This window comes from Budorcas taxicolor, chromosome 1 (assembly GCF_023091745.1).
Source record: "Budorcas taxicolor isolate Tak-1 chromosome 1, Takin1.1, whole genome shotgun sequence".
Lineage (NCBI taxonomy): Eukaryota > Metazoa > Chordata > Mammalia > Artiodactyla > Bovidae > Budorcas > Budorcas taxicolor.
In genome coordinates, this window is record NC_068910.1 from 134,952,897 (window position 1) to 134,964,685 (window position 11,789).

General features: G+C 47.6%; 1 protein-coding gene across 5 annotated transcripts in view; it reads left to right on the top strand.

Moving 5' to 3' along the window:
- The window catches only part of RUBCN (rubicon autophagy regulator), a 52,134-nt gene extending 41,220 nt beyond the window's left edge, over positions 1-10,914 (top strand). For all 5 annotated transcript variants that reach the window (XM_052640093.1, XM_052640111.1, XM_052640102.1 and 2 more), the window contains 9 exons: positions 1,314-1,374; positions 2,227-2,359; positions 3,241-3,386; positions 3,965-4,029; positions 5,073-5,311; positions 5,839-5,900; positions 6,348-6,501; positions 7,832-7,925; positions 8,142-10,914. In XM_052640093.1, coding sequence (XP_052496053.1) covers positions 1,314-1,374; positions 2,227-2,359; positions 3,241-3,386; positions 3,965-4,029; positions 5,073-5,311; positions 5,839-5,900; positions 6,348-6,501; positions 7,832-7,925; positions 8,142-8,320 — 1,133 coding nt within the window. In that variant the 3' untranslated portion in view covers positions 8,321-10,914. The remainder of the gene's footprint in view (positions 1-1,313; positions 1,375-2,226; positions 2,360-3,240; positions 3,387-3,964; positions 4,030-5,072; positions 5,312-5,838; positions 5,901-6,347; positions 6,502-7,831; positions 7,926-8,141) is intronic.
- Positions 10,915-11,789: the final 875 nt, after the last annotated feature.

Below are 11,789 nucleotides of genomic sequence, written 5' to 3' on the forward strand. Positions count from 1 at the left end.
GCTGAGAAGTTTCAGTTTTCCTCTCTTGTACTTATAGCTTTGAAGCCTGGCGCTCAAGGCCAGGAATACTATTTGAATATATGCTTGTATACAGAGCACTGTATTAAGTATTTGGGGGCTAAACAGAACAATCAGACATGATCTCATTTCCTCACAAGGAGATATTATAATCTAGTGATCCATACAAATATATATGTGTACAGAGGAAACATGAAGAACAATTGAGCAACTTATGGCCAAGTGCAGTCTAATGTCATTTAAGCCTGGTGCTCTATTTAGGGGCTTAAATGCAGTAGATTGGTCATTGTGTAGGTTTAATTAGGAAAAGGTCTTTTCATGAGGCATCAAAGGAAATGAGGGATGAGACTTATCAGAATAGTCCTATTTCCATGACTTGAACAGGCTCTGTCTGCCTTTCTTGAATATGAATGCTATATTTTCTTCTTTCTATTAAAATTATTTGGGTAGATGAGATCTCTAGAGATTCAATCATATCATTATTAGAAACCCTCTTCAAAATTCTTTACTGTAAATAGGCTTTGGAAAGTCTGCCATAGTTTCCCATGACTGTGTTTGCAAGTTCTATAATAAAGATCATGTTGAATAGTTCCATGAAAATATTTTGTTTACCAGGTATCTCCAGGGAGTTGCCAAGCCATAGAAAAGTTCTTTTCTTCCCTGTGCCACCAGAAAGGAAGGGAGTCTTTCCATGAAACTTTGTTAAAGACATGGAAGACTTCTCACATTCAGGGGTGATACCAATAGCAGTCAGATGTTAGGAGCAAAGTTTCAATTCCAAGTACATTTAATGAGTAACCTCTATGATCTAAATTCTGTGCTGGGTACTGATTCTGAAATTTAAAAAGAGCTCGATAGAGTTCTTACTTCTGAGAGTTTATCATTTAAGAGGGCTTGAGGTTTAGACGATGAGAGAGAAATTAGAGTAATTTGTCGATGCTTGGTACAGAGTATGTTCCTGCTTGCCTTTAGAATGCTTCATTTTTTTCCTTCACTGCTTTAAACCAAGTCAGAGTTTGTGTTTCCACCTGGATTTGTAGCCACTTTGACCTTCTCTATGCTGTGTGTAATGTCACTAATTCAGCCCGGTGAACAGAACAGAGTGACCTGAACAGAGTCAAACTATAAATCGTATGTAGACCTTCACCTGGACTCTGCTCCTTATCCTGCATAGAATGTGGCATCTTGCTGCCGCCCTGAGTGCTTAGCTGGCAGTAGCTTGGACTGGTGTCCATTATTATCCTTACCTCCTCCCTTTCTATTTCCTGTCCCCCTTAACTGTTGTTTCCATTTAGATTCTGACATCAAAAGGAGCACGCCCTCCAACAGCAAATCCTTCATTTCCTCTCAGTCCTTGTAAGTAGTTTTCTTTTTTTTTAAATACAACTTTGGGATATGTGGAGAAATAAACCCAGTTCTTGGCATATGGATGGAGTGGTGCCATCTGAATCCACAAAGAGGCAAGGTTAATGTGACCAGCCTACCTGGTGGTGGTGAGCCAGGGAAAGAGAGAGAAGACTGTGGGTTCAAACAGGGTGGGCTCTGGTGGAAGCGAAGCTTTCAATGTGGATTATTCCTTCTCTGATAAGTCTGATTATATCAGATACCCCGAGAAGATGAGGTCTTAAAAGAGAGAACAGTGATCAGGATTTCTGACTATGAAATCAGATTGTCTGAACAGGTTCCCCATAGTAGACTCAGCACATGGGAGCAGCAATAGTCTTTAGAGTCCACAGAGCAGTTTGACTCTCTCAACTTTGTAAACAGGTGTTGTCATTCCCATTTTGCAGTTAAAGAAATTGAAGTTTAGGGCTTCCCTGGAGGTCTAGTGGTTAAGACTCCACGCTTCCAATGCAGAGGGCATGGGTTTGATCCCTGGTCAGGAAACTAAGATCCCACATGCCGTGTGGTGTGGCCTCCAAAAAACAAAAGTTTAGAGAAAGGATTTGACACAGAATTCTTGACCAGCATTGTCATGAATGCTAGTAAATGGTACCTGAGCCCAAGTCTTAGAACTCTGTGTGGACCATTGTGTTTTCCACTGTGCACACAAGTCTGAAAATGATGAGAAAGAAAGCTTTGTGGCCTGGGGTGGCTGTGAGTGTTCTCTCAGCCTGGAAATCACTGTGTAAGTTGTCGGGTCCTAAAGGGAGGGCTCCTATCCTCCTGTCTGCCCTGTTCAGCCTCCCTTGACTCTCTCCACTTCAGCTCCCACTGCTTCCTGCACTCCACGTCTGCTGAGGCAGTGGCCATGGGGCTCCTGAAGCAGTTTGAGGGGATGCAGCTCCCCGCCGCCTCGGAGCTGGAGTGGCTCGTTCCAGAGCACGATGCCCCTCAGAAGGTAGGTTCTTCGGCTCTACTTCTCTACCCACCGCCCAGCCCCAGGAGGCTGTGAGCCTTCCTGATATTGTTCTTCTTTGTCATACATCCACTGTTTAGCATGAATGTACTTGTTTCCTTCCTGACTCGTAGAAGCCTTTCACTGCAAATGTGTGGAATGAATAAATGAAGGCGTGTGTGCATGCTTGTCTTGGGCTTCCCAGGGTGGCACTAGGGGTAAAGAACCCACCTGCCAGTAAAGAAGACATAAGAGACACAGGTTCGATCCCTGGGTCAGGAAGATCCCCTGGAGGAGGGCATGGCAACCCACTCCAGTATTCTTACCTGGAGAATTCCATGGACAGAGGAGCCTGGCGGGCTGCAGTCCATAGGGTCTTAAAGACGCAAGACATGACTGAAGCGACTTAACTCATGTGTATGCCTACCTACATGCCTGTGCATGTAGGTGGCAGCTCCTTCCCTGTCGTTACCCCACACGACTGCTCACTAGACCTGGGGCAGCACGCCTGAGCTGTGACCACCTTGAGACCCTGGAAGAGTATCTGAAAGAACTGAAAAAAGGTTCTTCTTTGCTCTACAGTTGAGTAAGGCATGACACACCCTGGTGCACCAAGAGGCCCAGGGTGGGCTCAGGGACAGCGTTAGCGAGAGGCGCCACCAACTGGGGTGCTGTTTGCATTCCTTTAGATTCTTGAAACCCAAGGCCCTCACTTCTAATAGCCTGGTCCCTTATTTATTTTGAGGCCAAGGTTCCATGAAGCCCTTGCTTAGGTGTTTCTGAGAAGTCTTTCATTAATTATGTTTCTTTTGTGGTCAGAAGGGTCAAGTGAATGTATTCCCCAGACTGTCCATGGAAGATCACCCTGTGCTTTACTCCTGCAGCTCCTGCCCATCCCTGACTCACTGCCCATCTCCCCAGATGATGGGCAGCATGCTGACATCTACAAGCTGCGTATCCGCGTTCGCGGCAACCTGGAGTGGGCGCCACCCCGGCCACAGATAATTTTTAATGTTCATCCAGCCCCAACGTGAGTTGTCAGGGGCTGTGCCCTTTGGAAAACAGATGCTTTCTCTGTGGGTTGTCAGACCTGTCTCCTTACCCTCTTCTCTCTACCTGCAGCCGTACCTCCCACACAGTTCTAAAAGGCCGAGGGAGAGGATTATCCTTCTTGTCTGCAAGTTTTACTCTTAGACCTCCCATTCTTTTCCAGAGCTAACTGGAAAAGAGGTCGTTTATCACTGGTCTCCCAACCTGTTGCCTTCCTCCCAATAGTTTTATGAGCTGTTTTCTTCCCCCTCCCTCTTAAGAGGGATGGATGCTTTTCTTTCCTTTTCTCTCCTCTTTATTTGTCATCTCTTATATTTGTACAGAAAGTGTGGCTCATTATTGGGGAGAGTCACTGCCTAGGCCTAAATTCTAACCTTGCCATCCTTGCTTTGAATGGGCTCTCCCAATAGGCTTGTTTTGTCCAACTCTTAAAAGCAAATAGGTGAATTCCCCTCCCTTCCCAGCTTCCGGGAGACCTGTGTTTGTGTCCTCACCCTGTACATCACAGAGGCCTTATAAAGCTGGTATCTGCAGCCCCTTTCCTTCCTCTTCCTTCAGGAGGAAAATCGCTGTGGCCAAGCAGAACTACCGCTGCGCAGGTTGCGGCATCCGGACTGATCCTGGTGCGTGTCTTCTCTGACCCTCATGCCCCCTCCAGGGGCTTCACTCTCTCATACACATGGGCAAGGGAGCTGGTCAGAGGGTCAGTAAGAGGAGCTAACAGCATAGAACGGGGGAAAGGAAAAGAAGGGGCCTGGAAGAGGGAAGGGGTAGGACCAGGCAAGAACACTGGTAATCAGAGGAAAATGGTTCTAGAAGCCCATTTCCAGAGAAAATTGTGTACAGTAAGTGCCCTACATAGAAGCCTTTGAGTTGTGGACTTTCAAAGGTGTGAACACAAGGTCACATGTCCAAGCACGGAAGTCCACGTGTCTGGTGTACGTTGTCACAGGCGTGCATCCTCTACAAGTGGCTGTGCTTTTGTGTGCTTTACTGTTCAGTGCTGTATAGAGTGAGTTTGCCTGCTGCCTCAGCAGTAAAGAATCTGACTGCCAACACAGGGGACGCGGCCTTGATCCTTGGGTTGGGAAGATCCCCTGGAGAAGGGAATGGCAGCTCAGTCCAGTATTCTTGCCTGGGAAATCCCATGGACAGAGGAGCCTGGTGGGCTAAGTGAGTGGGGTCACAAAGAGTTGGATGTGACTGAGTGACTCAACAACAACAGCTGTATAGAGTACAGTAGTACAGTGTCTTTACTTCAAGCCCACGATGTCCAGAGCAAGCATAAAAGCAGCAGTATATAGCTGATTGTGTTAGTTGGATACCTTGGCTAACTTTGTTGGGCTTATGAACAAGCTGGACTTAACGAACATGCTCTCAGAATAGAACTCGTTTGTATGTAGGGGACTTACTGTACTCTCAGCCAGGTTTTTGGAGACTGGATCTTCCCAACTTGGCAGCGTTCGTTTCTTCAGTGGCTTCCAGTCTGGGACACAGAAACCACAGGCCTCACTGTATGGGTTTCTGCTGGCTTTGGGAACTCAGACAGAGGTGGTTGGAGTCCACTGACCAGCCCTCCTTCTAATTCAAAAGGAACAGCAAGGCTACCTCACCAGCTTATAGTTGGGAAAGCTGCCTCTGACCTGTTGCCCTTCTGTTTTTTCAGATTACATCAAGCGGCTGAGGTACTGTGAGTACTTGGGCAAGTACTTCTGTCAGTGCTGCCACGAGAATGCCCAGATGGTTATCCCCAGCCGCGTTCTGCGCAAGTGGGATTTCAGCAAGTACTACGTCAGCAATTTCTCCAAGGACCTGCTCATTAAGATCTGGAACGACCCTCTCTTCAATGTGCAGGACATCAACAGTGCCCTCTATAGGAAGGTCAAGCTGCTCAATCACGTCCGGGTGAGACCCTCGGAAAGGTCACGGCTTAGATTACCCCCTGTTCATAGTGGTTTCCCAGGATCACCGCAGTCCTCTCTGTTGTCATGCAGAGCTGTAACCATCTATCATTCTCGCTCTCTCTATGCACTTTCTCTTGCCATTTCCAGAGTGTCTAGCTAGTCTCAAACCTGGCGAGGCAGCGCTAGAGTTAGCACTCGATGGCAAAAGCAGGATTTCTCCCCTCACTGAAAATATGAAGTGAACAGAGAAGAGGGTGTCAGGCCAAAAGTTTGGATTCTGGATTTTTCAGCGGCTCCCAGCTGTGTATGTGATTTGGGCAGACCTAGCAAAGGGCCTTCCCTGAGTGGGGGGTCATTTTGAAGCATATTGTTGAGTTAAAGGTATGGAGAAAGGCCTGGCACTGGTTACTGCATGCAAGCCTTCTAGACCTGCAGGGTTTAAAGGCACTCTCTTTCTGATGGTTGTTTCCCTCTCCTCCATACCCCCTCTGATCCCTCCACCCACCCCCACAATGCCCTTCTCTTCAGCTGCTGCGGATCCAGCTCTGTCACATGAAGAACATGTTCAAGACCTGCCGACTGGCCAAAGAGTAAGTCTTGATGGAGGCCACAGACCTCTGGCTCAGTCAGTGTCTCTGGAAGAAATGTGTCCCAGCAGTTGGCCCTTGTTATGTAAAGCAGGAGAGTAGGGGGATTATGCAGAAAATTCTAGAAATAGTAAACAAGAACTATAGCAGTAACTACGTATCCTTCTCTCTGGAAGGGGTACTCTGGTTATTCCATCCAGGGTCAGCCCACCACTCTTGGCAAGCTGACGCGAGTCACTCTGCAGAAGGGTGTAGAAGTCACTTCACCCTCCAGATGCCTGGTTGTAGGGAGGGTTGGGGTAGCCTGGGTGGGCTGGGTGTTACCCACCTTCATTATTTCTAGGACCCTTCTCATCCCTAATCAGCTTCTGGATAGAAATCCTTCTTCTCTGATGGGCCACACAAAGCATTCATTCTCTGCCTCTGCCCACTTCCCCTCATTTCCTGCAGGCTTCTGGATGCCTTTGACACCGTTCCAGGCCACCTGACAGAGGATCTCCACCTGTACTCACTGAATGACCTGACTGCCACCAGGAAGGGGGAGCTGGGGCCCCGGCTTGCTGAGCTCACCAGGGCAGGGGCTGCCCATGTAGAGCGATGTGTGGTAAGAAACTCTTGCTCTAGCACGCTGCAGGGCCCTTACTTAGGGATGTGAAGAGGAGCATGGGTCCAGGGTTCATGCTGTTGAATTCCAGGAAGTTGAGTTGGCCTGTTAACACTGTGAGAGAAACTGCACAGGCTTGCTTTCCCCAGGGTTGATGAACAGCTAAATCACCCAGATCTAAGGAATCTAGAACTAGAAGAGGATGTGGTGTTGGCATTTCTCCTGGGAAACGGACAGGACTAAGTGGGCCTTCACTAAAGAGTTGCCCTGATGTGGGAGGAGGACCCTGGATTAGACTCAGAGGACAGGGTCTTGTCTTAGCATTTTCAGTCACTGTGACCACAGGAAACACCACAGGAAGATCCCCTGGCGAAGGGAATGGCAATTCACTCCAGTGTTCTTGCTTGGAGCATCCCATGGGCAGAGGAGCCTGGTGGGCTACAGTCCATGGGGTGGCAAGAATCGGACACAACTTAGCTACTACACCACCACCACCACTGTGTAAATTTAAATATTCTGTAGATGCAAGTTATTATTGTTCCTGATCTATCCAACATAGCAGAAATGCCATTTTTAGAATTCCCCGTCTTAGAATATGTCCAGGCTGTGTTGCTGCAACAGTCCCAGAATTAGAACTTAAAATGGGGCACATGTAGAGCTCCTGTGTAGCAGGGGGAGTTGGAAAGACTTCACTATAACCTGGCCCAAGGCTGGATGTTATTTTGGAAAACCGTCCTTGCCTTTACATTTCATCTTAATTGGTTGTGGTTCCCATTTCAAAATAAAATCATTACCCACACTGGAATTGTTACTTTAGGAAGCCCTTTGTGGCCCCATTCCTTCCTTCTTGTCATCTCTCCTTTGAGAACCACTCTTGTGGCTGGAGTTTCTCAAACTCATGCCTTTCTTGTCTCCATCTTAAAACTTTGTCTGACACTACCCAGCCTGGGCCCAGTTTGGCTGTCATGCTAAGTCCAGCTCCAGTCTCTTTCCTGAAGGTTGGAGAACACTTTGGAGCCCCTCGCACGTGTGTGCTCAGTTGCTCCAGTCGTATCCAACTCTTTGAGACCCCATGGGATTTTCCCAGCAAGAATACTGGAGTGGGTTGCCATGCCCTCCTCCAGGGGACCTTCCCGACCCAGGGATTGAACCCGTTTCTCCTGTGTCTCCTGCACTGCAGGTGGATTCTTTACCACTGAGCCACCGGGGAAGCCCTTGGAGCCCCTCAAGTCTTGTTTATATTTTGCTCTTCGCCCCTCTTGTATTCACCCTCTTGGCCAGTTCCTGGTGAACTTTGCCTCCTTTTTCTGCCTGTCTGTTTCCTCCCCAGCTCTGCCAAGCCAAGGGCTTCATCTGTGAGTTCTGCCAGAATGAAGATGACATCATCTTCCCCTTTGAGCTCCACAAGTGCCGGATCTGTGAAGGTGAGAGCTGGTGCCCAGCATGGGACAGAGCCCAGGGCTTATTAATTTCCCGTCAGCTGCCCCTGTTAACAGAAGCTGGGTTTGGTTCAGCAGCTCCCTGTGTCTCACCACAGGTACACTAAGCCGTGGCTATAGGAAGGGTCCTGGCAGTGACTTGCTTCCAGCCTGAGATGACACAGATTGTTCTCTTCTCTCTCCCCTTCCCAACCTGAACAGAGTGTAAAGCATGCTACCATAAAACTTGTTTCAAGTCTGGGAGCTGTCCCCGCTGTGAGCGGCTGCAGGCCCGGAGGGAGCTGCTGGCCAAGCAGAGCCTGGAGTCCTACATGTCCGACTACGAGGAGGAACCCACCGAGGCCTTGGCCCTGGAGGCCACCGACCTGGAGACCACCTGAGAAAGCACGGAAAGCGCTCTTTCTAGGGGCGAGGGTCACATATAGTGCAGAACTGAGCCACCCTCCTAAGGACTTTCCCCACTTGGTTTTATCTTTTTTTTTTTTAACTTATCATCATTATTAATTTTTATGATCTGTCTAATGTCCATGTGTATTCAATCTTATATAGGTTGGTGGGGTCCAGTCTGTTGTGACAATTTGCAGGTACCAAGCATTTCCATCAGAGCTGACACATGGGTCCCTAAGTAAAGCTTCCAGTGCCTCTGTTAGGGGAATGAACAGTGAGACCCAATTCTTCCGATATCCATGGCCTTCTCCACTTGGACCAGATCTGGTTTCAGCTGCATCTCAAGAATCATTTCCAGTTTTATTTTGTTTTAATTCTGGAGCTTCTGAGCCAGGCATTTCTCAGCGAACTCACTTCTCCTTTGCTGCTGAAACAGGAGGGTGGAGTTTTCTCTCTCCCAATCCTGGAACAGGGTCAGACCCTGAGGAGAAGCATCAGAGAATGGGACTGCGCCATGGGCATTCTTATGTAGGTGCTTCTGAGGCCATAAAAACAGTGTTACTGCTACCTTGGACTCTTCAGACACCTCGAAGAGGCAGTCATAACTTTCTTGTATTTTAGGAATAGATGATATCACAGGCTGACTTTCTTTATCTACCCTGGGGGACTTGACACAAAGACCAGAGCTGATACTTAGACCAGGACTATTTCAAGCATAAGTGAGGCCACAACTCTTGTTCAAGGAGCATTTGTTCCGTCAGAGGAGCTGTTGGCCTCCTCTTGGGTGATAAGGTCCCTTTCAGTCAACATAGCTCTGGTGCAGGTGTGACCTCTCAAGCTCAGACAAGTCCCTGGTGCCATCTTAAAGTGAGGACAGAAGCCCATCCAGCATCTCATCCATGAGTCTCTTGCCACTCTGTCCTGTCAGGAGGTCACTGCAGTTCTGAGTAGAAGCCTGGCCCAGCTCCATGCTCTCCCTTCCCTCCTGCAGTGGGGCTGGGACCCTCCCCAGCCGCTGAGCTCCTAGCTTAGTTTATTTTGTCAAAGTTGAGGTGAAAGCTTCCTGCTATTAGTGGTGTTAAAAGACTTGATAGTTTGTGGCTGTGAGCATGAATGTTCCTGTGTTCTTATGATAACAAGAACCTTTATGCCAATTATGCACTTAACTCTTTAGCCTCGTGATGGTAGTATATGCAGTCATCCTTATTACTAATTTTAACACACACCCACACTCTTTTTTAATGTGTGTTTTGATGGGAAAAGTTTTTGAAGGGACCGTGTATATGTCTGTGGCATTCTTTAAGTTGCTGTAGCTCCTGACCGGTATGTAAAGCACTGGTCAGGGTCACAGCTCCAAGGGCTGGCAGCTCTGTGAACTAAAGCCCACAGCATTTTAGTTCTGGGACTGACTGCTTACTGGGTGCCTGTCTTTCCATAGTTGGTTGCTAGTAGGAAAAAACCTGGTGTGGGCGCTGCCCCGGGAAGCTGAACAGAAAGTTGCACGTGGTTGGTGGAAGCTGCTGAGTGTCTGAGTCAGAGGCAACCAGGAGTGTCACTGGAAGTAATAGGGGCAGTAAAGTAACAGAGCTGAGGTTCCCCCAGGACAGGAGGGAGAGGGAAGAAGCTGACGTCTGGCACTGGTCCCTCTGCCTCAGACTTGGGATCTGAAGGCCATGTCAGGCTGGAAGACCCTGAGGCTGTTCTCCCTTCAGTTCATGGCAGGGGCAGAGGGGCTGTGAAAGCCAAAGCCTCCAGCCCAGCCCAGTGTTGAAGGGCAGACTAGAAACTGCCTGGTCCATCAAGGAGCTTCGGAATGACATTGTGAAACTCTAGTCTCGCTGAGAATTAGGCCTCAGATTCAGACTAAGGTGTTTGTGAAAATGATGAGCTCTACTTCCAGTTCTGGTTTAAATTGAAAATCCAGCTCCTTACTCCAAGGCGCTACACTGGAGGAGAGATGTCCTCTCATTACTGTCGTGCGTGTTTCATGTAACATGATGAAAGGACAGAAGACGCTGACACTTTCTAAAGCTGAGCTCAGCAATCTCATGTGCTCCTGGGTTTTCACTTTTTTTCCTCCAGCTCCCCAACCCTATCCCTCTAGGTTGCATATCTGTTTTAGTGACCCTGACACCAGATACCATTTATTTATTTATTTGAGAGTAGGGAGAGAGAGGAAAGAGGATGGGGTGTTTTGAAAGCACTTTGCAACTTATTAGTATCTGAAAATCCCCGCTGTTGTGAGGAGAAGCTCCGAATGCACTGAAGAGAGTTCCTTCTGAGAGAAATAGGAGGGAAGAGGTGTTCTTTTCTATAAATAAAGGGAAAAAAGAGTTTGCTTGCAAGGTGGAGACAAGATTCAAGACATAGCAGAAGAGTGGAAGGCAGATGTTTTCCACTTAAATGAGGCTGTTATTAACTCTCTACCAAGGCTTTAGAGCTTTTGTTGAATTCACATAAAAGGAGCAAGAGTCTAAATAGATGTTCGTGTGTGTACAACTCGTGTTCCAAACTGAGTTTCTACTTGCTGTAATTCATACACAGCCTAACATTTCAGTGTCATCTATAATAAACTAAGGAAATGAAATTCTGCTTTTTACTTGCCTATCTTGACTATCAGGAAGTGGACATGTCGAAAAATTCAGGAAATTTCTGTTATGATGCAAAGAACATTGGACCTTACAAGTCAGGAAAAGTGGGTTGGAATGCTTTGTCACTGACTTGCCACATGACCTTGGGCAGATCAGTTCACCATTCTAGATGTCTATGTCTTTGTGTATAAAGTACTTTGTAGCACTTTACAATGCACGGGGTGTGCCCACTACCGGTTGCCTTGGTGTAACGGCCCCCTGAAGCGAGGTAAATCTTCCTCTCCACAGCGTCTGAGTTGTCTTAGATGCTTCAGTCCCCACTTCTGTGAACAACCCCCTCCGAGGTTCTCTTTCATGCTGCTGGCCTGCTGGAGCTCCAGTTACACCCTGCAGCTTTCTGAACACTTCCCCTTCAGTGTCCTTTGGTCAGCTCCAGCCAGTATGTCTAAAGCCAACGTAAATATCATATTTCCTCAAACCTAACCATTAGTCACCCTGGTTTGAAAATTAATTTCCTTCTCTTTGAGTCAGGTGGCAATTCTGACTAGGAAAGCAGTGTCTCCTCACCACCTGCTGTCACATTATGGTGATTTTTCTCTTTAAATTTCATTCCTTTTCTTAGCGCACAAATTCAGGCTCTTATCTTAAATCTCAACCTTCTCCAGCCATGCCAGTCTCTCCCTATTTAATCGTCCATCAAATATGTGGGTACCTACTGTTTGCTGATTTCTGTACTGGGTTCAGGGGTTGTCACAGGGACTGAAACAGATATAGGCCCTCCCTCTTCAGGCATGTCAAGTCTTGTTGGGGAGACAGACATTGCCCAGAGTTACCAAAATGAATGTGTAATTATGAGCTGTAATAAATAAGA